A 26,891-nucleotide genomic window follows, 5' to 3' on the forward strand; every position below is an offset into this window, starting at 1 on the left:
AGCTGCAGCAGTGTCCGGGTCACCAGGGGATTCCAGTGGCACCAAAGGTGTTGCAGGTCTCATCACTGGTGCCCCAACATCACTGCAACTTTGAGAATTAGCTATAAGCTTGTCGACAGTAGCCAATGTAGCTTCCACCTGTTTACGGACAGCAGCCAGCTCTGCTTGTGTCCGCTCACAAGCACAGTCCCTAGCCATATTGCACTGTGCATAAAATAGATATAAGGTCTCAAATGGCACTACTGAGTTTGAAATGTATACAAAATAAACCAAAGGAGAATAAAGTAACACTAAAAGTTGATTTGCAGATTCCTCACTGTACTTTGAGACTGCAAGCTATTAAACAGAAATAAATGTCTCTCATGAAGTTGATGTATTTACAGATGCATGTTATTAGAAGTCCTCTTTACCAAAAAGTTACTCCAAGAGAAAAATATTCAAACTATAATGCACTGATTTACACTGTATTCAGTCTACTAGCACAAAATTAAACCTTTGTGGCATGCACTAGGAAGCCACCCTACACAAGGATATTCACAAGACTTATGCAAAAACAAAAACTGCAATTAATTTTCTAACCACCAGCCTATAGTGGAAGATACACACATATAGCTCACTTCTTTGCAGAAGCACACGGGAGGGAAAAAAAAAAAAAAAAAAAAACTGTTTATCAGACAAGTGCTGCTGCTGCACGTCCTCTCAGCTTGGCGGCTGCCACTACACTACTCCTCATTCATGCTGCTAAATATAGCTCATTGTATAGTGCATCCATTTCTATGCCTTTTCTTCTTTTGAAGCATTCATACTCATAAAATGGCCCAAAATTTTCTCCTAGCTCTTTTCTTCCATAGGTGATTATTTTTCTCTCCATCTACTTCTCAGAGTCCACATCTTGTCCCCAAATTGTAAGACCAGTTGCACAAGTGTCTTGTAAACGTGAGGAAACTAAAAGTAAACTGAACATCAAAAACAGGAAATCTAAATGCGTTATGGTGCAGATGGGTGTAAAGCAAGAGACTGAAACTCCCCAAATTTGTTTCACTTGGTATTGGTGGATGCACTAAAAAGTGTAATTAATTGACTGAGGTGTGAGCATAGGTGTTGATGTTAAATTATTGGTCTTTGCTGATGATATTTGTGATGACTCAACCTTCAACTAACTTAGAAAACTCTGTGGGCAGTGGGCAGAACTCTGCTGAGGCTCCACCTTTAGCTGGCAGTTCACTCTGAATAATAGCTATTTGTGCAATTGCTCAGCATACTTCATCTCTTCACCTATGTCCAACAATGGAGCCACTGTGCATTTACAGTCTGGCTAACTCCAAGTGCAAGGCAGTGACTTTACTAGTGGTTTGTTTAGTGCTACAAATCAGCAGGAATAATTTAGATTCTATGTGAAACATGAAAGTGGTTGGTAGCAACAATAACCCTTGCATACACAGGGTGTATACGTGGACAAGGAAAACAATTCCTGGTCTTTCCTGGTTAAAAATACATTTTCTCCTGGGTGAAAATACACTTTTCCCATGTTAAGTGAGCATACACTTTCCATTGGAACTGTAAGAGGTATCAATCCTTTGAATGGTTATGGTGAAAACGAAACTTGTGGGGAGGGGGGGGGGGGGGGCGTTTCGTGAAGTTCTTTGATGTGCACTAACATGTACCCTGCATATTTTCATATTATGAAAGTTTAAATTCAAATTCCACTAAACACCACATGTTACTTTCTGAAGGATTGAAATACAGATTGCAATGCACTTATGTAAAGCTCATGTCACGTGATCTCGCCAGCTGGCGACAGTGGATGATCAGAGCATAAGATACGTGATGTAGTCAGCCAATAGCAACATCACTCTTAAGTAGAACGAACACACAAATATGAAAAGTTAATGGTGTAAATGAATATACATAGTGTTGATACAAGAAAAGCAAATCTTTCACATATAGTATTGGTCTCTTAGATTAATAAGCTGCAATAGAAGCTACTCTTTCACATGTAATGTTGAACTTTTTTGTGCTTGTTACACTTTAAGACACATCACATAACAATGAGAGCAAAATTTTTAATAAAAATATACATGTCTGATCATCTGTGCTCGAAATTCTTCTAAATGTCTCGTCATCAAAGAGTTGATTTTTAAATCAGAGTCAAATGTTCTGTGATTTAAGAAATTCATCATACATTATCTTGTAAAGTTCATCTTGAGTAAAAGGAAATTTACTTTGAAAGTAATGCTTTTCAAACCACCATTGGCAATATTTTCCTGTGACCTGTTAGAAACAGGTTTGTTCCAGCAGTTGCCAGAGAGTGCCAGATAAAAGGTGTCACTGCGCTTGCACAGCTACGATGACATAGGAAGCCTGTCTGTTCATACGTGTAAAACAATAAAAGATCTTACAAAATGTCATAAAAGAAATAAGACATCAGACGATACTCCAAGAGCATCGGAATTTTGTAAACCAGACGAAAATGCATAATTTGGCTTAAAGTGCACATTTGTATGTTCAGATTCCCAATGAAGTATAGGCCTTGGCCTGATATTAAGCTTTCCAGTGTGGCTTTCGAGATGTATATTTTCTTGGAGTACCAGTACTATATTATCTCATGTTTGTTTCTTAATTATGGCATAATGCCATATGTACTAGAAGATGAAAGCGTGCACTTTAAACACAGCAAACAGTTGAAACTAGCCAATAGTGTGGACTTAAACACTTTGTTTCGAATAAATTGACTGCCTCAGCGGAAAAGATTAATAAAAGCCAAATTTCTGTAGCAAACTGACACAAAGAACTTTGTTGTTCTGCAAGGTGATTAATACTAATAATACATTTTAGCCTTCCATAATTATGTGACCTCATTTTAATTCACTTGATAGCTCCCGGCCATTCCATTCTGTGTTTATTTTACATGAGAGCAGTAAACTAAGAGCAAACAGCAAAATCACTAAATGTCCCTACTACAATGCAGATTTCTCTGTGCATTGCCCCAGATTTACGATATTTACAGACAGTGATGCCCCCCCCCCCCCCTCTCCAGCGAGCATCTGAGATAGGACTTTTCAAAGATATGTTCATTTTGTAGCACACATCTTTCTGAAGAGTCTGATACATAAAATAAATATCTTCGAGGAAATGTAAAACATGTTATTAGGTCTTAGGTGTGCCAAAGTGCAGTGCCATGCCTCTTCACACAGTGTTCAATCTAAAGATATTGCCTTCTATAGAGGCAATTGAAGGTTTCGTTCCAGGAAAGAGAGGGAAGGGCACAAGAAGGTTCCATATGATGGACGATGTCAGCATGCCACAAGAAGGGTAACAAAGAATGAAGAGGAATGCAGAAGACAAAAGCATGGAAGGCTATGCAGTCAAAGTCTGCCACAAGTCAGACAACCCAATGATGATATGATGGAGGGATTACTGCAAGATGAGGAGAGGGATCCGATGTCTGGTTGTCCGAGTACAGTGTTGCTGTGTCAGCGGGCATGTAACCTGTGGCTGCAAGCTGGCAGTGCTTCAACAGACCAGCTTTTCTGTGTAATGAACGCTCTAGGTGTGCAGGGCTGTGAATAATGAAGGTTTTTTTTTAAAAAAAATACAAGTGATGATGTGCAAAAAAATCTTGCTCAGACGATGTCAGCGGTGTATTCAAAATCATTATGTAGCATTTATGTATCTAACCCTTCTTTTTCAGGAACTAAATGATATTATATTTTACTTTTGTATTTTTCTTTATCTTGTAATTATGCTTTTCTATACCGGGATGCACTGTAGGTAGGTTTGCAAGTATTTGTGATTTCCTTGTATGTACTATAATATTACATTTCTTAACATTTGTTTGCATGTCATGGTATGGCTTTGCAGCAATGAGTCGACTGTGGCACTATATGCGGGATGGGATGTTCCACAACCCCCTCCCCTCCCCCCACCCTCCTCATTGCCACCACCAGAGGGGCTTCATTTTTTGTTTGTTTTTCACAATTCTGTACTGGAACTCAAAAACGTTTGTGTGTGGGAATGTAAGCATAGAATTGTATCATTGACTATCGATAGTTGCCTCTCTGCCGAGCGCAAAGTAACAGCGGGGAACTGTGGCATAACTTTCGTGGGGCATGGACGGAGTGTCGTGCTGATGCCAGGGGTGCAGCACATATCTTACATGTTTGCCACACAAGTTTTGCATTTAATATCAGTGTTCATGGCACAGTATCAATGTTTATCAAAAAGGTGATGTTTCCCAGTTTTGTGTGTTGTGTCAGGAGAACAACAATCAGCTGCATCATGACGGTTACAGAAAAATAATGCGGAGCGTGTGGCGAAGCAAGCTGGGAAAATTTTACTTCCCCTCTTGTTTTGCCATATGCCTCCTTAAATTAATTTTTTTTGCAGTTTGAACTAATTACCATTAACATGTTGTTGTTGTGGTCTTCAGTCCTGAGACTGGTTTGATGCAGCTCTCCATGCTACTTTATCCTGTGCAAGCTACTTCATCTCCCAGTACCTATCGCAATGTACATCCTTCTGAATCTGCTTGTGTATTAATCTCTTGGTCCCCCTCTATGATTTTTACCCTCCACGCTACCCTCCAATACTAAATTGGTCATAACTTGATGCTTCAGAATATCTCCTACAAACTGGTCCCTTCTTCTAGTCAAGTTCTGCCACAAATTTCTCTTCTCCCCAATTCTATTCAATACCACCTCATTAGTTATGCAATCTAACCATTCAATCTTCAGCATTCTTCTGTAGCACTACATTCCAAAAGCTTCTATCCTCTTCTTATCGAAACTATTTATCATCCACATTTCACTTCCATACGTGGCTACACTCCATACAAATACTTTCAGAAAAGACTTCCTGACACTTAAATCTATACTCGATCTTAACAAACTTCACTTCTTCAGAAACCCTTTCCTTACTATTGCCAGTCTACATTTTATATCCCGTCTATTTCGACCATCATCAGTTATTTTGCTCCCCAAATAGCAAAATTCCTTTACTACTTTAAGAGTTCCATTTCCTAATCTAATTCCCTCAGCATCACCCAATTTAATTCGAGTACATTCCATTATCTTCGTTTGGCTTTTGTTGATGTTCATCTTATATTGTTCTTTCAAGACACCATTCATTCCATTCAGCTGATTTTCCAAGTCATCTGCTGTCTCTGACATAATGACAATGTCATCAGTGAACCGTAAAGTTTTTATTTCTTCTCCATGAATTTTAATTCCTAATCTGAATTTTTCTTTTGTCTCCTTTACTGCTTGCTCAATATACATATTGAATAACATCAGGGATAGGTTACAACCCTGTCTCACTCCCTTCCCAACCATTGCTTCCCTTTCGTGCCCCTTGACTCTTATAACTGCCAACTAGTTTCTGTACAAATTGTAAATAGCCTTTCACTCCCTCTATTTTACCCCTGCCACCTTCAGAATTTGAAAGAATTTCCAGTCAATATTGTCAAAAGCTTTCTCTAAGTCTACAAATGCTAGAAGCATAGGTTCACCTCTCCTTAATCTATTTTCTAAGATATGTCATAGGGTCAGTATTGCCTCACGTGTTCCAACGTTTCTACGCAACCCACACTGATCTTACCCCGAGGTCTGCTTCTACCAGTTTTTCCATTCTTCTGTAAAGAATCTGTGTTAGTATTTTGCAGACGTGGCTTATTAAACTGATAGTTCAGTACTTTACATATTTGTCAACACCTGCTTTCTTTGGGATTGGAATTATTATATCCATCTTGAAGTCTGAGGATATCTCTCCTGTCTCATACATCTTGCTCACCAGATGGTAGAGTTTTGTCAGGGCTGGCTCTCCCAAGGCTATCAGTGGTTCTAATGGAATGTTGGCTACTCCAGGGGCCTTGTTTCGACTTAGGTCTTTAAGTGCTCTGTCAAACTCATCATGCATTATCATATCTTCCATTTCATCTTCATCTATCTCTTCTTTCATTTCCATAATATTGTCCTCAAGTACATTGCTCTTGTATAGACCCTTTGTATACTCCTTCCTCCTTTCTGCTTTCCGTTCTTTGCTTAGAGCTGGGTTTCCATCTGAGCTCTTGATATTCATGCAAATGGTTCTATTTTCTCCAAAGGTCTCTTTAATTTTCCTGTAGGCAATATCTATCTTACGCCTAGTGAGATATGCCTCTACATCCTTACATTTGTCCTCTAGCCATCCCTGCTTAGCCATTTTGCACTTCCTGTCGATCTCATTTTTGAGACATTTGTATTCCTTTTGCCTGCTTCATTTACTGCATTTTTATATTTTGTCCTTTCATCATTTAAATTCAATACATCTTCTGTTACCCAAGGATTTCTACTAGCCCTTGTCTTTTTTCCTACTTGATCATCTGCTGCCTTCACTATTTCATCTCTCAAAGTTACCGATTCTTCTTCTGCTGTATTTTGTTTCTCCATTCTTGTCAATTGTTCCCTAATGTTCTACCTGAAGCTCTTTACAACCTCTGGTTCTTTCAGTTTATCCAGTTCCCATCTCCTTAAATTCCTACCATCTTGCAGTTTCTTCAGTTTTAATCTACAGTTCATAACCAATAGATTGTGGTAAGAGTCCACATCTGTCCCTGGAAATGTCTTACAATTTAAAACGTGGTTCATAAATCTCTGTCTCACCATTATATAATCTATCTGAAACCTTCCAGTGTCTCCAGGCCTCTTCTGTGTATACAGCCTTCTTTCACGATTCTTGAACCAAGTGTTAGCTATGATTAAGTTATGCTCTGTGCAAAATTCTACCAGAAGGCTTTCTCTTTCATTCTTTACCCCCATTCCATATTCACCTACTACGTTTCCTTCTCTTCCTTTTCCTGCTATTAAATTCCAGACACTCATGACTATTAAATTTTTGTCTCCCTTCACTATGTGAATAATTTCTTTTATCTCATTATACAATTCATTAATCTCTTCGTCATCTGCTGAGCTGTTTGGCATATAAACTTGTACTCCTGTGGTAGGCGTAGGCATTGTGTCTATCTTGGCCACAATAATGTGTTCACTATGGTGTTTGTAGTTGCTTACCCGCACTCCTTTTTTGAAAAAAAAAAAAAAAAAACTACTCCTGCATTACTCCTATTTGATTTTTTTTATAACCCTTTATTCAGCTTACCAGAATCCTTGTTGCTCCTGCCACTGAACTTCACTAATTCGCACTATATCTAACTTTAACCTATCCATCTCCCTTTTAAAATTTTCTAACCTACCTGCCCGATTAAGGCATCTGAAATTGCATGCTCTGACCCGTAGAACGGCAGTTCTCTTTCTCCTGATAACAACGTCCACCTGAGAAGTCCCTGCCCAGAGATCCAAATGGGGGACTATTTTAGCTCCACAATATTTTACCCAAGATGAGAGCATCATCATTTAACCATATAGTGAAGCTGCATGCCCTCAAGAAAAATTACGGCTGTAGTTTCCCCTTGCTTTCAGCCGTTTGCAGTACCAGCACAGTAAGGTCGTTTTGGTTAGTGTTACAAGACCAGATCAGTCAATCATCCAGACTGTATCCCCTGCAACTACTGAAAAGGCTGCTGCCCTTCTTCAGGATCCACACGTTTGTCTGGCCTCTCAACAGATACCCCTCCATTGTGGTTGCATCTACGGTGTGGCTATCTGTATCGCAGAGGCACGCAAGCCTCCCCACCAACAGCAAGGTCCATGGTTCATTGGGGGGGGGGATACCATTAACATACATGAGTATAATCTGCATTTTTATATAAGAGAAAGGTTGGCCCTCAGTGTTAAAGAATTTAATACCAGGTCTAATTTTGTGCTTAGTTTTATGTATGTAATTTATTTACTAATTTATTTTGACTATTCCTAGTTAGTATCTGTAGTTATAGGGTGAAATCAGTAGTTGTTTACTAACTTAAATTCTATTGTTGACTTATAAAAAAATATAAATTCTGTACTAATTATAAAGTTTCAGACGAGGAACCTGTGTTGGTTGGATCAACAACAATGCGTCCATGAAATGAGTGTAACACAATTAGACCATGGGTCAAAACAATTACACTGACTGTTCCATACATACCTTGTTATTCTTCAACAACTGTGTGGTTATGTTTTTACTGCTCAATAATGTTTAACAGCAAACTACTGTAGCAGTACATGGATGTTCACCTACAACCTATTAACCCTTTGACTGCTGTTGACGAGTTTACTCGTCATGCTGCATGCCGCTCCCTGGGTGCTAATGACGAGTATAGTTGCGGCCGCCGGTTTTCCCCTGAGCGCTGTTGATGAGTTAGTCACACCCACTTCCCGGCCCCTGAGCGCCGATGACGAGTATAGGCGCGCCGCTACCTGAGTGCTGATGACGAGATAACTCGGACAGCGGACTTCCTGTCCCATGTCTCAGTAGCTGCTAGCTTGTCTGTTGTGAGCCTAGGCTTCGCACTACAGTTCACTGTTCATCGGAATTTACATCAGTGTTCTTCGCGTCCTGTATTTTACAAGGAAAATGGCGAGACATCGTGGTTGCACCGAGGAAGAAATCATGGAGATTCTTACAAGGAGCAACAGTGAGGGTGAACTACTTGATTTTGACGAAAGTGATAGCGCTTCCGCAGATTCCAAAAGCTCTGTTCATAAACCGTACACGTCAGCAGGGGTGTCAAAGCAGTCTCATGTGTCAACAAGAGATGTTAGTTGTTCTGAATCTGAAGAATCAGAAAGTGATAGTGAAACGCCTACGAAGAAAACACGTCTTAGTGATATATTTGACTGGAAAGAAAATGACTTTCAGGCAGTTAATCACGCATTTGATGATACGCTGTCGGGACATGTGTGTCAAATAGGGAATGAGTCAGTTTTCATGTTATTCTTTACACAAGAACTGATGAAATATATAGCTGATGAAACGAATCAGAATACTCCCAAATCAGTGCATTCTCGAATCTCAAAGTGGAAAGATACTGGATATGAAGAAATGTATTGTTTCATAGCTGTTTGTCTTCTGATGCCTCGCGTGAAAAAACTGAAAATTAGCGAATACTGGACCAGAGATGTTCTAAATACACCAATTTTTAGTGAACTCATGTCAAGGAACTGCTTTTTGTTACTTATGAGAATGTTACATTTCAGTGACAACTCTGCCAATACTGGAGGAGACAGATTATTCAAAATTAGGAACATTGTCAATAAAGTTCGTACAGCTTTCCGTTGTGCATTTAATCCGCATCAGAAACTATGCATTGATGAAAGTTTGTTATTATTCAAAGGACACTTATCTCTCAGACAATTCATTCCATCAAAATGGAGTAGATTCGGTATAAAAACATTTGTGTTATGTGATTGTAAGACTGGCTATGTCTTGGATTTCATTGTTTACACAGGGGCATCAACAGAAACTGAGTTCCACAATTTGGGGAAAAGTGGTGACATAGTGGCTACACTTATGAAGCCCTATTTAGAACGTGGACATACCCTCTACGTCGATAACTGGTACTCAAGCCCAGACTTGTTTGCCTGGCTTCACAGTCAAGGGACGAACGCATGTGGTACTATTTGTAAGAACAGACGCAACATGCTGAAACTTCAGAAGAAACTGGAACGTGGAGATATTCAATTTATGTGGACTGATACAATGCTTGCTATAAAGTGCTGTAACAAAAGGGAAGTGTGGATGTTGACCACATGTAACATGACAGAAATAGTTGACACAGGAAAGACTGGCAGAAATACTGGAGAAAAAATTAAGAAACCACAAAGCATTGTAGATTATAACTTGAATATGGGAGCAGTTGACCGTTATGATATGCTGCTTAGGTCTGTCGGATGTACACGGCACCGCTACGGTCGCAGGTTCGAATCCTGGCTCGGGCATGGATGTGTGTGATGTCCTTCGGTTAGTTAGGTTTAAGTAGTTCTAAGTTCTAGGGGACTGATGACCACAGATGTTAAGTCCCATAGTGCTCAGAGCCATTTGAACCATTTGTATACGGAAAACAATGAAGTGGTATGAAAAGTTCTTTTTTCACATTCTAGATCTGTGTGTTTTAAATGCTCATGTCCTACACAGATCACTAACAGGTTGTAAAATGACAATAGCAGAGTTTCATCTGTCACTGGTAAGGGAACTTACAGAAATGTATGCGTTAGAGTGCAGAAAAACTGTCAGAAGAAGGTGTTCTGATGATAATCCTCTAAGATTTGTGGGAAGGCATTTTTCAGACATTATAACAAGTGAGCAATCCAAGAAAAGTGAGCTAATGCGTAGATGCATTGTTTGCTGGAAACAAAAAGTGCGCCGAGAAAGCACGAATGAATGTAAAACTTGCAACGTACCATTGTGTCTCATACTCTGTTTTGAAAAATACCACACAAAACAGAATTACTAATTGCAGCATAGAACGAATACAATAATGCTATTAGAAAAAAACTTCGAAACCGAAAAAAAAAAAAAGTTATAAAAAGGGAAAAACAAAATAAAAATGTTTTTAACTTTGCCAGTGCCAGTCCAAAGCCAGGATCAAAAAGAAGAATGGGAAACATATTCACAAAGTGTAAAAGTAACACCTAAATTTACAGTTCATGACTTTGAATTTTCTCTATAAGTAAATTTAATGTGCTAACAAAAAGACAGAGATTTCACAGCTTTCAAATGTTGGAAAATCTGTTGAACATTTATGTACAACAATCACAAGTATTGTACAAATTTCATCAAAGAAACAAAATTACGCATAATCGGGTAATTACAAAGTGCAACAAATATTCGGGCAATTCAGTGATACAAACAGTAGGCCATGTGAAAACTCTTATCACACCAGAATACGAATTTAACGACGTGAAGTAAAATTGTTCTTACCGTCGCTCACAGTAAATTCCGATGTTGTAGTGCGATATGAAAGATGATCTGTATGTCGCTTTCTCCTATAAATGACGTAATATGATGTTCTGAACAACAAAAATAACGTACAGTAATCTATAGTCTATGGCTTATTTTATTCATCCTCGAGTTAGTACAGTGAGGAACGCATAGATAAATGCAGACATTATAAACGAGTATCCACGAAAGAACAATAAACTATTGATGTAAAGCTAATGAATCACGTTGCTTTCGGCATAATCTACAAAAATAGTGCAAGAAAACTACAAGCAAGTTATCATTCTTCTTGAAGGAAAATAGTTTTACCAGACAGTTTGATTCTGTAGTAATTCACCTGCAGGGGAACTATGTAGTGAGAGCATTTATGAGTATTCTGTATCAGCCGTAAGAGGACACACTATCTCGCACGGAGTCGCAGTCACTGCAGAAATATTCAGCACAGGGTGGGTGGGGCAGGGAGGGGTGCTCCGCCCCAGGCGGCAGCTCGAGGGTCAGCCACACTAGCGCAGGTGTACGGATGACAGTGCAGACCGCAGCACCTCAGCGTGCCAAGCGGATCGTGCGCCTCCAGCAGTCAAAGGGTTAATGAGGCTTAATGAAGGTTAAACAATAGCATTATAACTGTGCAATACTGGATTGTACGTAACCACAATAAACGAGGACTTGCGAACTTTGAAAAGTGAAATCGAGAGCGGTTTACAGTGCAGTTATGCAACGGCCAATCAGGGCTTGGGTTCCATGGCCACAGTATGAAAGAAGCCAATAAGCAAGCGGGTTCTATGGAAGCAGCCACTGAGATCAGGAGCAGCCAATCAGCATGCAGGTGGACACAGCTTGCCAAGAGAATTACATCTTGCAGCAGACGGTGAGTCGAGATAACCACAGCAGAGCAACAGCTGCTGATGAGTGATTAAAAACAAGGTAATTCATTGCAAAAGCTGTTTTGTATTAAGTGACAAATAATGAGTGGCCTTAACGAAAGAGACAGTGTGACTGATGACAAAGCTGTAGAGGTTAAGTTATTAAATGAACAGAAGGACATAAGTGCGACTGGTTCTAAAGACAATGGTGACCATAAATCAAACAGGAATGTAACTTTGAAGGATGGGGACGAAATTGCTATTGTAAAGAGCAAAATGTATGAAATAGTACTGAAGTGGATGAGGTTGTTAAGGTTAAGGAGGAGGAACCTAGAAGCGAAAATCAGCAAGGGCAAAAGTTTATGCAGATGGAAAAGTGGAAGTGATGTTTATGCAAATTATGAGTAGTTTGAGAAGTATGTGTATGAAAGAAGCCATGACTAGCTTAAAGAATGAATTAAAGAAAGAAATTAAGGTAGTCAACTCTAATCTTACAGAATTAAATAAGAATTTTGATGCAGTAGTTAAAGATTGTGATAATACTAATGAGAAATTAACATCGAGTTGTAAATTTGTGGAAGAGAGAAAGAAGTTTTGTGATGACAATAGTAGGAAGGTGGAGGTTCCGAGTAACAGTGTGCTGAAAATAGGGTTAAACTTGAGAACCAAATTGATGAGATTAAAAATGATTTAGAAACTGAGGTAGAAACGAAGTGTGCAATAGTGGTAGAGGAAAAACTGGAGAAATTAAATGAAAATGTAAATTCAAAATTGACTGAAATGGATATAAATATGGAAGAGGTATAAAATCTAAAGCACAGGGAAAGTGACAGTGGGTTGAATAATCATTTTGGTAAGCAGGATTTTTCCAGGGAAAAGATTAATGAGGATTTTTTGTTTGAAGATCACTTGGTGAGCAAATAGGATGTGTGGCTCCCTGTAATAACAGCAAGTGTACAAGGTATACATGTTAAGTGTTTACTGGACAGTGGCAGTGATTTGAATGGCATTTCGCAGGCATTTTTTGATTCTATTAAGAATACAGAGGGTATAGTAGTGACGCACATTTCTGGAATAAAGATTGTTGGTGCTACTGGTAAGCTATCAAAGAGTTTGAAACAAGAGGTACTATTAACTGTGGAATTGTCTGGACAGCTGTTGGAGTACAATTTCTTGGTGATTCAAAAACTCAGCATTGACATAATATTTGGGACTAATTTCTTGTGCAAATAGCAAGTAGGGGGTTCAACAATCTGTGTTGGATTCATTGTGTGGCAATAATGCTTACCCCAGCTGTCTGTCTCATTTTTCATGTTTCCTGAGACAGTCAAACTCTTCTACTATCCTATCTGTAGTTTATAAGTGAATCAGAAACATTGTATATTCTACTTTCATGTAATTTTGTACAATAGGATACTTTATTATAGGGATATGTTAGAAAGGTTTCTCCAGTATTGTGTGTTATCTATCACAGACAATGGAAAATCCAGGATGGAATGTAACAATACCAGAGAACGAGAGTTGCTACTCACTAAATGGCTCTGAGCACTATGGGACTTAACATCTGAGGTCATCAGTCCCCTAGAACTCAGAAGTACTTAAACCTAACTAACCTAAGGACATCACACACACCCATGCCTGAGGCAGGATTCGAACCTGCAACCGTAGCGATCGCGCGGTTCCAAACTGAAGTGCCTAGAACCGCTCAGCCACACCGGCAAGTGGTGAGTAGCAAATTTCCCTCTCTGCATTTTTATGTTGTGTTAGTTATAAGTAATAAAATCATAAGAGGTTAAAGAATTTCTGTCAGACAAAGAGGTAAGGTAAACTGAACATGAAAGGTTATGTGGAGGATAACTAACATCTGAAGTAATCAGCTCATGTGTGAAAATAATATACTTTGGTGGTGCAGCAGAGGCAATATGCATTATAAACCATCTTGGATACAAGGTATTAATATTAATTGTAGTGTAATAGGAGTGTTTGTGTTCAGTGCAGTCAGTATTTGGAGATAAATATATACCTATAGAAGGGTGTCATGGTACAGCCTTTTCTAAAGTTAAGGAATTACAACTTTAGACATAGTTGCCTGGAGTAATGTATGTGGAAAGAATAAGCAAGGTTTGTATGTATATTGCCCTTCAGGCTAGAATGTCAAGCAAATAACAGTTTTTCTAAGTGATAATTTTGTCAGATCGATAATGAGAGTTAAGTTTGGCTTAGTATAAGGATCTGTTCCTGTGGAGTGTTTTTCTGTAGAGTCAATTTTGCATTAAATAAGCAGAGCAGGTGTTTATTTATTAGATAATGAAGCAATAAGGAAATAAAAGAAACAATGAATAAAGTTAGGGTCTTCAATGGTTAGGGAGCCTGTCGCTGCAGTAGGGATATTTTTTGAGAATGCACTCCACTAATTACCAAGGTAAGAAGGATAGGTAAAGTAATGGAGCTGACAGACATGAGTAATGAAAAAGGTAACTGTATGCAAACAAATGTGGTGTAACTGTATTCAAAATAAAAATTTTGAACTAGAAAGCAATGGGTACTGTTTATATTAGACAATTCATGACACTGCAGCTGGGAATAAGAGCTTAATAGAGAAAGCAATATTTTAGTGATGTACAAGTCATACAATGCTGCATTATTTGAGCTAGAGGTTATCTGTAAACTTCTATTAGTGTTTTGAGGAACTATGAGCTTAAAGTGGTAACACTGGGATGAAGAAAAGTAATTTTTCTGATTAACTGATAACTGTGGTGCTAGATTGATATGAATATTTCTGACAGGTCAACTATTTGGTAGCATTTTATGAGGATTTAATTTTCCGCTTGAGTGAGAATAGTGCTCAGAGTTGAGTAGACAAGTGGGGCTATGATTTGGTACAACTTCCATCCCCTTAATTTTGATTTGAATAGTAATTAAGGTATATGATGGTGACCAGTCTTTTTTCATATAGTTATGATTAATAAATCTATACTACTGCACATCTTGAGTTTTTGCTATTTTGCAAATGTAAAAGATAACCAAATCTTTCAAATTTAACCAGTTTCAAATAGTTATGACTTAAGTAATATATTGTAGTGTAATGTGTACTTGATTTTAAAATTTTTTCTAGTCACCACCTTTCGTACTATAGTCAATTTTAGTGCTAATTATTGTAATGTTACAAGAACTATGTAATGTATTTATTTATGAAGTAATGGCCATTATTTGCCATTAGTGCTAAATATTTTTTCGTATACTTAAGTTAGAAGTAAAAGTAAGTGTACTATAGTAGGTTAACTTTGTCTCATTTTTTCATCTATTGTCGCAGAAGAGAACCACCTCCAAGGGAACTGATAGCTTTGCATTTCCTTATTAACTGCCACTTGGACCTGCTGAAGGCTTGTGCATAAAAGCTCATTAAAAGTGTGAAAGTGCTTGTGAAAAATACTAAACATTGAGCAAGTGAAATTTTCAGTCTATTACAACCCATGAGGATTTATTATTTGAAGCAAGACAGGGCTTCCATCAAATGATATGTATCTTTAAAATGTAATCTTTGTTTACCCAAAAAGGACATCACTTATGATGAAAATGCATAAATGTGACGAAGCAAGCTTGGATAATTTTACTTCCCCTCTTGTTTTGCCATCTGCCTCCTTAAATTCATTTTTTCAATTTTAACTAATTACTATTAACATACATTATTATAATCTGCATTTTCATATAAGATAAAGATTGGCCCTCAGTTTTAAAGAATTTAATACCAGATCTACTTTTGTGCTTAGTTTTATGTATGTAATTGATTTACTAATTTATTTAGACTATTCCTAGTTAGTATCTTTTGTTATAGGGTGAAATCAGTAATTGTTTAGTAACTTAATTTCTATTATTGACTTATAAACAAATATAAATTCTGTGCTGATTATAAACATTTGGAAGACTAAATACTAGTAATCTTAAAGTATCTATTTGGCTACATTCGAAAACATGTTAGCAAATCCAGCCCTTAATTAATTCCAAAGTAATTAACAGTTTTGTCAAAAGTATTGTTTGTTTAACCATATTTGTTAATTTCCCAATTTAAACAAATAATTCGGACTAACTCTTGTAGTAGAAGAAACTGTTAATAAGAACCAATTTTTTGACGTATTCAGTTAATTTAGTGAGTTACATTTTAATTGTAATTTCTGTACATTTAACTTTGAACAATGTGTAAGTTCAGTACCTATTATTGTGATGATATATAAGGGCCTGATTTTTGGTGAAGCCACAGTCAGTCTATGGCTGAGTTTCAGACAAGGAACCTGTGTTGGTTAGATCAACAACAATGCATCCGCGAAATATGTGTAACACAATTAGGCCGTGAATAAAAACAATGACAGTGACAGTTCCGTAGGTACCTCGTTATTCTTCAAGAACTGTGAGGTTAGGGTTTTACTACATGTTGATGTTCAACAATAAACTATTGTAGCAGTATATGGATGTTCAGCTGCAACCTATTAATGAGGCTTATCGGAAGTTAAAGAATAGTACACTGGCCATATAACTGTGTAATATTGGGGGGTTGTAAACAGTGAAAGTAAAAGACTGTGAAATGCAACTGTCAGCTACATCACTTACAGCAGACAGGAGTTCCACTTCCACCTCCTAATTTTCAGCCAGTATGTTGACACTGAGGACAACAAAAAAAAAAATAAAAAAAAAAAATAAAAGGTCGAATGTTGTCACAACTGGTATGATCCTAAATGCAAGTTCTATATGAAAGAAACACATATTGTTTTGACTACCTGAACATCAAGAGCATGGGTACTTTCAGATTTGTATATTGTACCCGTAAGCTTATGGAGCATCCACATCGCAACTTGGTCACGTGCAAGCTCGTGTTATATGCTTATGAGTTTTTAGTACTGTTGGAAGAACTGTGCCAGTCATCAACTGATAATACATCCATTGAGCAGTGATTATTTTGTGTTCTATGTACCATGGACCTTGCTGTTGGTAGGAGGCTTGTGGTTCCTGAAGAAGGGGAATAGCCTTTTCAGTAATTGCAGGAGCAACAATCTGGACGATTGAATGATCTGGACTTATAATACTAACCAAAACGGCCTTGACATGCCAGTACTGCAAACAGCTGAAAGCAAGGGGAAACAACAGCCACAATTAATCACGATGGCAAGCAGTTATACTGCATGGTTAAATGACGATGTCATCCTCTTGGGTAAAATATTCCGAAGGTAAAATAGTCCCACATTCGGATCTCCAGGCGGGGACTACTCAAGAGGACGTCGTTATCAGGAGAAATGAAACTGGGGTTCTACGGATCAGAGCGTGGGATGTCAGATCCCTTAATTGGACAGGTATGTTAGAAAATTTAAAAAGGGAAATGGATAGGTTAAAGTTAGATATAGTGGGAATTAGTGAAGATCGCTGGCAGGAGCAACAAGGATTCTGGTAAGGTGAATAAAGGGTTATAAATACAAAATTAAATAGGAGTAATGCAGGAGTAGATTTAATAATGAATAAAAAAAATAGAAGTGTGGGTAAGTTACTACAAACAGCATAGTGAACACATTATTGTGGCCAAGATAGACACAATGCCCACGCCTACCACAGGAGTACAAGTTTATATGCCAAACAGCTTAGCAGATGACGAAGAGATTAATGAATTGTATAATGAGATAAAAGAAATTATTCACATAGTGAAGGGAGACAAAAATTTAATAGTCATGGGTGTCTGGAATTTAATAGCAGGAATAGAAAGAGAAGGAAACATACTAGGTGAATATGGAATGGGGTAAAGAATGAAAGAGGAAGCAGTCTGGTAGAATTTTGCACAGAGCATAACTTAATCATAGCTAACACTTGGTTCAAGAATCATGAAAGAAGGCTGTATACACAGAAGAGGCCTGGAGACACTGGAAGGTTTCAGATAGATTATATAATGGTAAGACACACATTTAGGAATCAGGTTTTAAATTTTAAGACATTTCCAGGGACAGATGTGGGCTCTTACCACAATTTATTGGTTATGAACTGTAGATTAAAACTGAAGAAACTGCAAAAAGGTGGGAATTTAAGGAGATGGGACCTGGATAAACTGAAAGAACCAGAGGTTGTAAAGAGCTTCAAGTAGAGCATTAGGGAACGATTGACAAGAATGGAGAAACAAAATACAGCAGAAGAAGAATCGGTAACTTTGAGAGATGAAACAGTGAAGGCAGCAGATGATCAAGTAGGAAAAAAGACAAGGGCTAGTAGAAATCCTTGGGTAACAGAAGATGTATTGAATTTAAATGATGAAAGGACAAAATATAAAAATGCAGTAAATGAAGCAGGCAAAAGGAATACAAATGTCTCAAAAATGAGATCGACAGGAAGTGCAAAATGGCTAAGCAGGGATGGCTAGAGGACAAATGTAAGGATGTAGAGGCATATCTCACTAGGCGTAAGATAGATATTGCCTACAGGAAAATTAAAGAGACCTTTGGAGAAAATAGAACCATTTGCATGAATATCAAGAGCTCAGATGGAAACCCAGCTCTAAGCAAAGAACGGAAAGCAGAAAGGAGGAAGGAGTATACAAAGGGTCTATACAAGAGCAATGTACTTGAGGACAATATTATGGAAATGAAAGAAGAGATAGATGAAGATGAAATGGAAGATATGATAATGCATGATGAGTTTGACAGAGCACTTAAAGACCTAAGTCGAAACAAGGCCCCTGGAGTAGCCAACATTCCATTAGAACCACTGATAGCCTTGGGAGAGCCAGCCCTGACAAAACTCTACCATCTGGTGAGCAAGATGTATGAGACAGGAGAGATATCCTCAGACTTCAAGATGGATATAATAATTCCAATCCCAAAGAAAGCAGGTGTTGACAAATATGTAAAGTACTGAACTATCAGTTTAATAAGCCACGTCTGCAAAATACTAACACAAATTCTTTACAGAAGAATGGAAAAACTGGTAGAAGCAGACCTCGGGGTAAGATCAGTGTGGGTTGCGTAGAAACGTTGGAACACGTGAGGCAATACTGACCCTATGACATATCTTAGAAAATAGATTAAGGAGAGGTGAACCTATGCTTCTAGCATTTGTAGACTTAGAGAAAGCTTTTGACAATATTGACTGGAAATTCTTTCAAATTCTGAAGGTGGCAGGGGTAAAATAGAGGGAGTGAAAGGCTATTTACAATTTGTACAGAAACTAGTTGGCAGTTATAAGAGTCAAGGGGCACGAAAGGGAAGCAATGGTTGGGAAGGGAGTGAGACAGGGTTGTAACCTATCCCTGATGTTATTCAATATGTATATTGAGCAAGCAGTAAAGGAGACAAAAGAAAAATTCAGATTAGGAATTAAAATTCATGGAGAAGAAAAAAACTTTGACGTTTGCCGATGACATTGTTATTCTATTAGAGGCAGCAAAGGACCTGGAAGAGCAGTTGAACAGAATGGACAGTGTCTTGAAAGGAGGATATAAGATGAACATCAACAAAAGCAAAATGGGGATAATGGAATGCAGTCGAATTAAGTCAGGTGATGCTGAGGGATTTAGATTAGGAAATGAGACACTCAAAGTAATAGATGAGTTTTGCTATTTGGAGAGCAAAATAACTGATGATGGTCAAAGTAGACAGGATATAAAATGTAGACTGGCAATGGCATGGAAAGTGTTTCTGAAAAAGTGAAATTTGTTAACATCAAGTATAGATGTAAGTGTCAGGAAGTTGTTTCTGAAAGTATTTGTATGGAGTGCAGCCACGTATGGAACTGAAACATGAACAATAAATAGTTTGGACAAGAAGAGAATAGAAGCTTTCGAAATGTGGTGCTACAGAAGAATGCTGAAGATTAGATGGGTAGATCATATAACTAATGAGGAAGTATTGAATAGGATTGGGGAGAAGAGAAGTTTGTGGCACAACTTGACTACAAGAAGGGATCGGTTGGTAGGACATGTTCTAAGGCATCAATGGATCACCAGTTTAGTTTTGGAGGGCAGCGTGGAGGGTAAACATTGCAGAGGGAGACCAAGAGATAATACACAAGCAGATTCAGAAGGATGTACGTTGCAATAGGTACTGGGAGATGAAGAAGCTTGCACAGGATAGAGTAGCATGGAGAGCTGCATCAAACCAGTCTCTGTACTGAAGACCACAAAAAATTTCACATGTACTGTGTTTTTGTATTTGATGCCATCATTTAAATAGCAACCTTATACGTCACAACAGAAAGGGCATGACCAACTTCCTTCCCCGTCCTTCCCTAATCCAATGAGACCGCTGATCTCGCTGTCTGGTCTCCTTCCCCAAAACAACCCCAACCCAACAACGTAAATTGTAGTTGTTTTTTGCTAGTTGCTATTTTGATGCGGCTCCACCCATCCTCGACATAAACCCAAAATCATACTTTTGCCCATGCACTTTATTCCTCTGCTCTGCCTTCACTTGTGGATGTTCTGCATCTTCTTTTATTGATAGTCCCAATTAACTCCTCTCACTGAGTCGTATCTTATCAGGGAGCCATACTTCTAGATCCTAAATTTCATAATCTTTGTGAGACTAAGACTTAAGTTGTTTGCAGAGATCCAGTTACAGGCTCCTCCAGCTATCATTTGCACTGTGCATGACAGGCCCTTGATTAGTATGCTTGGGTCACCAACAGACAGTATAGCATTATGGAAAGTATAGACTACTATTCACCATATAGTGGGGATGGTGCGACACAGACAGGCACAACAAAAATATGCTGAACAAGTAAGCCCTTGGCCAAAAGGCGTTCTTCTGAATTAGACAACACACACACACACACACACACACACACACACACACACATTCATGAAAACACAACGCATACACACACGATCACAGTCTCTGGCTGGTGAGGCCAGACATTACATAGACATTATATGAAAACATATTCATGCATGTTCCCCCCTGGAGATCATAGAATGATTTATAAATTAAATAGGAGTGACTGAAAACAGGTATGAAAGTAGAAACAAACTACTTGATTAGGGAATATAGGCACTTTCGTCTACTGGCAGAGCTTTCCTAGGATCCACTGTTAGGGTAGCAAAGGATAAGAAGCCATAGAGTGGTATGAAACAGTGTTTGAAGGCAGTAGCATAAAACATGTTACACAGTTAACACTAATTAGTAATGTCTTTTTACATATTATACAAAGTGATAACTAAAGATGAATTTGTACCTCACTCCGTGGGTAGTCTGCTGTCAACATCAGTGGTGTTTGCCCATTCTTGTCTTGGCAGTCAACATGCAGCCAATCCCCTTCAAGAATGCATTCTACCATCTTCGGATATGCAGACTTGGCTGCATGATGGAGGACAGTCCTGCCTCGAATGTCCAGAGCATCCACAGGAATGCCTGACTGCTGGAGGAACTTGAAAGTCTCCACTGACTTGGTGCGTGCGGAGAGGTGCAGTGCTGTTTCATCCAGTGCAGTTCTGGCCAGGATGTTGGCACCAGCTGAGAGCAGGTACTGCACAGCCTAGGGACAGGAATGATACTTCTGAATGGCACCATTACTTCTGAAAATAGTTCTACAAGGCATCCTTATAATTCTTCCAGATGCTGGCAACAATTACATTGAGATATGAGTTTACACAACCCAAAGTCTCTTCACCGAGAGCTACTGAATGAACAATGAAGTGAAAGGAAAAGTATGTGTAAATGTGTAATGCAGAAGGATGAAACAGGAAGAAGGAGGGGGGGGGGGGGGGGGGAGCAGTGTTACACAGAGTTTGTAATGGAACTGTTCAATGGCTCTTCTTTTGCTATGTTTTGTACTTGGTGATACATTTAAGGGAATGGGTTACTTGATACTATTGATAAAATTACTATACGATACAGACAAGCTCAAAAAATTTTAATTTCACATCTTGTATAGTTTTATGACATCAATAAAACAGTTTTGTGCACTTATATACAGGATGGAAGTGAAACATGGACGATAAATAGTTTGGACAAGAAGAGAATAGAAGCTTTCGAAATGTGGTGCTACAGAAAAATGCTGAAGATTAGATCGGTTGCTCACATAACTAATGATGAAGTATTGAATAGAATCGGGGGAGAAAGGGAGTTTGTGGCACAACTTGACAAAAAGAAGGTACCGGTTAGTAGGACATGTTCTGAGGCAGCAAGGGATCACAAATTTAGCATTGGAGGGCAGCGTGGAGGATAAAAATCGTAGAGGGAGACCAAGAGATGAATACACTAAGCAGATTCAGAGGGATGTAGGTTGCAGTAGATACTGGGAGATGAAGAGCCTTGCACAGGATAGAGTAGCATGGAGAGCTGCATCAAACCAGTCTCAGGACTGAAGAGCACAACAACAAACATACAGGATGTGTGTTCAAGCATGAATCTAACATGAATAATAATGGTTTTAGGGTTTTTCAAAATACTTATGTTTCATATATTGGATTTATTTAAAAATTTTGTTAGCCATTTTTAACTTCATCTGAAGTCACTGGCATTAAAGTTGTAAAATATAAACTTTGAAAATGATCCCACAAAAGATTATTGATAAATACTTATTTGATATATAAAAGAGTTTCTTTCATATGTGTGTTATCTGCTAGAAATTGGAAGTCACATGTTGGTGGGAAGTGAAATCTGAAAATTGGGTTTATATTGTGCCTATGTTACATTGTGTCTGTAATTGTTTATTGGGGAGGGGAAGGGGGGGGGGGTACAATAATTTGGAAAATATAAATGTGTCCATAGTAAATATAAACACCAGCAACTTATTTTTCATGCCCATTTCCTTAGCACAGACTTGGCAAATATACAGTTATGAAAAACATGGAATGCATCTGAACAGAAGTGTCCAAAAATTACTCAGTGAATTGCTAGAAAAATACAGCTGGCAAGAAAACAGTCTGTATAAACCTGCCATCCCACTGGGGTACCCAAAAATCAGTGGTACAGTAACAGCAATCCCAGATGAAGTAACCACAGAAACAAAAAACAGCAGAAGCAATAGTTCCAAATGAGACAGTGAAGCCTACAAAAGCTGCAGTAACAGAAAAACATCTGCCTCAGTCTCAACAGAAACAGCTGAGCTGTCATCAACGTCAGGAACATCTGACCGACACCAACAGTAACTAGAAAAGCTACAGTTTCAATAAAATCTACAGAACACCAGCTAAAGGAGAGAAGGTGTTCAGAACAGAAGACACAGGGTCAAATATTGTGTGCAGCAGAAAAAATGGTGCCGTCTATCTGTTTGAATGACTTTGTGGTGGATTCAGGGTGGTTTTCTCCAGAGAATACACCAACATGTTGAGAAATATATTTTATTGCACATCATGGCAGAACAACACATATGGAACTGAACTTTAACATGGCGGGAAGCAAAGAAATCAGAGATGAAATAAATGCAAAGATGGTTTCTTTATGTATCGATATTTCTGGTGATGAGTTTATCGTTGATGCCACATAGTCCCCCCTCCCAGTATGGAGTACTGTTGAGAGACTGGAGGAGGGGTAACCATGGCATCAGGTGGAGTTGTGTGAGGTAGACGAACGATAGTAAGCTCAACAGAGTCCTCCGGTAGTGGTGTCGGAAGTCGTAGAGCTGCGAGGGTTGGCCAGTTGACGTGGAAACCGTGGAAGCGAGCAGGTCATCTCACAGGCCGTGTGTGTTGGGAGGAGGCGGGCTCGTACGGAGCAATTACGACAATGTCAGCTGAAGGTGTTGCGAATGCCAGGAGCGTTTCGAGGTCGACTTAATTAAGTGGCACGGTATCACAGAATTATCACCGGGAACACTGGGAGATGAGAAACACGCAATAAATAGCAAATTGTCCCTTAGTATTATACAAATTTCATGATGTCAGAGGGCACAGAGACTGTCACCTCGAGTGAGGGTGTGTCGACCAGGGGAGCAGTGGGAGAAAAACCTCGACACGGTGAGGCAGGCGAGAGTGGGGACAAGCTCAACAAAGGTAGCAGTGAGCAGTTCACGGTTGTGGGTGGTGAGCTCGATCGAGAGAGTGTGGTCGGTGGGGAGCTCAGCAACGAGCTCGACGAGGAGTTCTGAGATGCACACAACGGTGAGTGACTGCTCGAGGGAGGGAGGAAAGGTGGAGCGCCGTGTGGTGGTAGGTGAAGTGGAGTGCTCGTGTCAGGTGATGGCGAAGTTTCGGGCTCGACATGAGCTGGTTTGAGTCTGTTCAGTGACACAGTGACGGAGGAATTTTTTTATCAGGATGTCAAATGTGTTCGTGGATCATCAAAGTACACGATAATGGCCAGAGTACAGGGGCTGGAGAGATGCTTGCATGGAGTCGTCCCGGAGGATGACAAAATTACAGTTGGAAAGGGATGCGGGTACATAGACCGTTGGAGGTGTGTGAGTGGACTGGGGAGGGGGGGGGGGGGAATCAGCAGGTTGGAGAAGTGGGATTTCACACGTTCAGTGAAGGAGAGTAGGGGTGAAAGCGAGTGCCAGGCAGGAGGACAGATGAGTTCTCCTGGGAGGACCAGGGTTTGTCCATATATGTATTCTGCAACTACCCTTTGATGTATTCCTTGTAGGTTGCATGAGCACTGAGAAGTACAAACGGCAGGGCCTCTGCCCATAAGAAGTTGTGGCAGTGGAGGGCCGCCTCGAGGATGTGGTGCCAGCGCTCGACGAGGCCATTGCTTTGTGGACGGTAAGCAGTCGTGTGTATGCGTCGGATTCCGTAGATATGGCAAATGCCACTGAACGGGGCCGACCCGAACTGACAGTCCTGGTCAGTGGTAATGACTGCGGGACAACCGAAATGTGATACCCACAACTCGATGAAAGAACGAGTGACAGTTTCTGTGGTAATGTTAGGAAGAGGGGTGGCTTCGACCCAACGAGTAGTACGATCAATGGTGGAAAGTATGTAGCAGAAGCCATCGGAGGTGGGAAGAGGGCCCACAATGTCGATGTGCACGTTCTCAAATCGCCCAGGGGGAACAGGGAAGGTGCTGAGAGGGGGAGAGGTGTGTTTGCGTACCTCGCTGCATTGACACGCTAGGCATTTGCGTGCCCACTGTTGCGAGTCTTTATTGACGTTTCGCCAAACGAAGTGCTCTGCAACTAGACGAGTTAAAGCTCGAATGCCAGGGTGAGCCGAGTTGTGAAGAGCATTGAAAACAGCTCGATGGAGCACGGTGGGGATAATGGGGCGTAGTGTGCCCGTGCTGTCATCGCACCAGACATCGCCTGAAACACCGGGAAAGATGGGTAAGGACGGGGTGTAGAGAAGAAGCTGGGTCGGAGATTAATGTCTGTGTATCTTCGTCACAGGATTGGAGTTCAGGGACAGCAGAAAGATCCAAAAGGGAAGATACAGCATACGGGAAAGAAAATCAGCAACAATATTGTTGGCACCCATTATGTGCCTGACATAAGTGGTGAATTGTGAAATGAAGTCGAAATAACGGAAGCGACGTGGGGGAGGGACGGCCAGGGGATTCATTATAGCAGCTGCCGAGGGTTTTTGGTAAGTGAGAACAGAGAATGAGCGCCCCTCGACGTCCGTTTGAAAATGTTTGATCGCCTCGTACACAGCTAGCAGTTTGCGATCGAACACAGAATATTTGTTTTGGGCGATGTTGAGCTTTTGGGACAAAAACTGCAGGAGCGAGGTCTGGCCGTTGACTGTCTGGCTGTCAACGGCACCGACGGCAGAGTCACTGGCGTACGTTGTTATGAAAAGTTGCGCATCGGGGTGGGGATATGCGATTGTGCTGGCTTTGGCGAGGAGTTTCTTGAGTTCTGAGAAAGAGTCTGTCATTTCTGGTGTCCACTGCACAGGCTGGGTCCTGGAGGTGTTTTTTCCTGCCAAAGCGTCGGTTAACGGGGCTCGGATTTCTGTGGCTCGGGGTAGGTGTTTTCGATAGCAGTTCACAGTGCCAAGAAAACGCCAAAGTTCTTTGAATGAAGAAGGTCTCGGTAGATCTAAGATGGACTGTACTTTCTCTGGTGGAGGTGAGATACCGTCAGCCAATACCTGGAACCTGAGGAAGGTGACAGCAGACTGTTGCAGTCGTAGTTTGTCAGGGTTGGTTTCGATGCCTGCGGATTTCGAGGTGTCTAGAACAGTCTGCACGTGATGTATATTGTCCTCGCAGAGGAACTGAAGACAAGTATGTCGTCGAGGCAAGCAAAACAGAATATGAAGCCGAACCTCATTAATAAAGTGTTGCCACATCTGTGTGGTGTTTTTGAGTCAAAAAGGCATGAATCAGAATTGAAAGAGGCCTATGGGCATGGTGATTGCTGTTTTTTCAATACCAAAAATGGTTCAAATGGCTCTGAGCACTACGGGACTTAACATCTATGGTCATCAGTCCCCTAGCACGTAGAACTACTTAAACCTAACGAACCTAAGGACAGCACACAACACCCAGTCATCACGAGGTTTTCAGTACCCTCAGGGGCCATTGGAATTTGGTGGTAAGCCCATTTACAGTCCATGATGGAAAAAACAGATGCACCCGATAGCGTGCTGGTGAAGTCGGCAATGTTTGGTACAGGGTAGTTGTCCATTATAGTTCTCGCATTCTAGTGATGGTAATCCCTGCACATGCGCCAGGTCCCGTCTTTTTTGGGTGTGATACGACTGGGAGTGGACTGGCAGCTGGCGGAGGGTTCAATGACACCGGTGTTTACGAGCTCTGTCATTTGCTTTTTGAGATCACAAAGGCACTCGGTGCAAAGTCTCCGGGTTTACTAGAGATGGGAGGACCCAGTGTGAGACACAATCTGTGCATTGTTCCGTTAGTAATCACAGCGAAGTTGCCTGACACGAGGGAGGCCGTTTGTTTACTGCTCGCGTCATGCGAGTCAGGCAGAGCAGGATTACTGTGTTCAGTGTAGGTCAGCTTTTCCAAAGGAAGCCGAGGTGGTGATGTGTCCTGGGAGTCAGCGCAACAAGACGGCCACCGGCCCAAAGCGCAAACTCCGGAATCGTGAAAGTTCGGTCGGGTTAGTGAATCGTTAGTAGGCACAGCGGCCTGTGGCAGCACGGTCTCGGTCGAAACGTGTGAATTGCGTTCAGGTGCAAGTGCACTGTCTGTGCATCGGGTTCACACGGTGGCGTGCAGGAGCAGCGGTTTCACAGTTTGCAAGATCATCCACTGGGGGCAGGCCAGGCTGAAGTGAGGCACAGCGCGCATGCACAGTGGT

General features: G+C 40.2%; 1 protein-coding gene across 1 annotated transcript in view; it reads right to left on the bottom strand.

Annotated features, from left to right (window-relative positions):
- Positions 1 to 26,891, bottom strand: part of LOC126095109 (serine/threonine-protein phosphatase 6 regulatory ankyrin repeat subunit A-like) — a 400,015-nt gene that overhangs the window by 290,997 nt on the left and 82,127 nt on the right. The window contains exon 4 of the mRNA XM_049909822.1: positions 20,910 to 21,209. Within this exon, the coding sequence (XP_049765779.1) occupies positions 20,910 to 21,209 (300 nt within the window). The remainder of the gene's footprint in view (positions 1 to 20,909; positions 21,210 to 26,891) is intronic.

Source organism: Schistocerca cancellata, chromosome 1 (genome assembly GCF_023864275.1).
Source record: "Schistocerca cancellata isolate TAMUIC-IGC-003103 chromosome 1, iqSchCanc2.1, whole genome shotgun sequence".
In the NCBI taxonomy this organism is placed as follows: domain Eukaryota; kingdom Metazoa; phylum Arthropoda; class Insecta; order Orthoptera; family Acrididae; genus Schistocerca; species Schistocerca cancellata.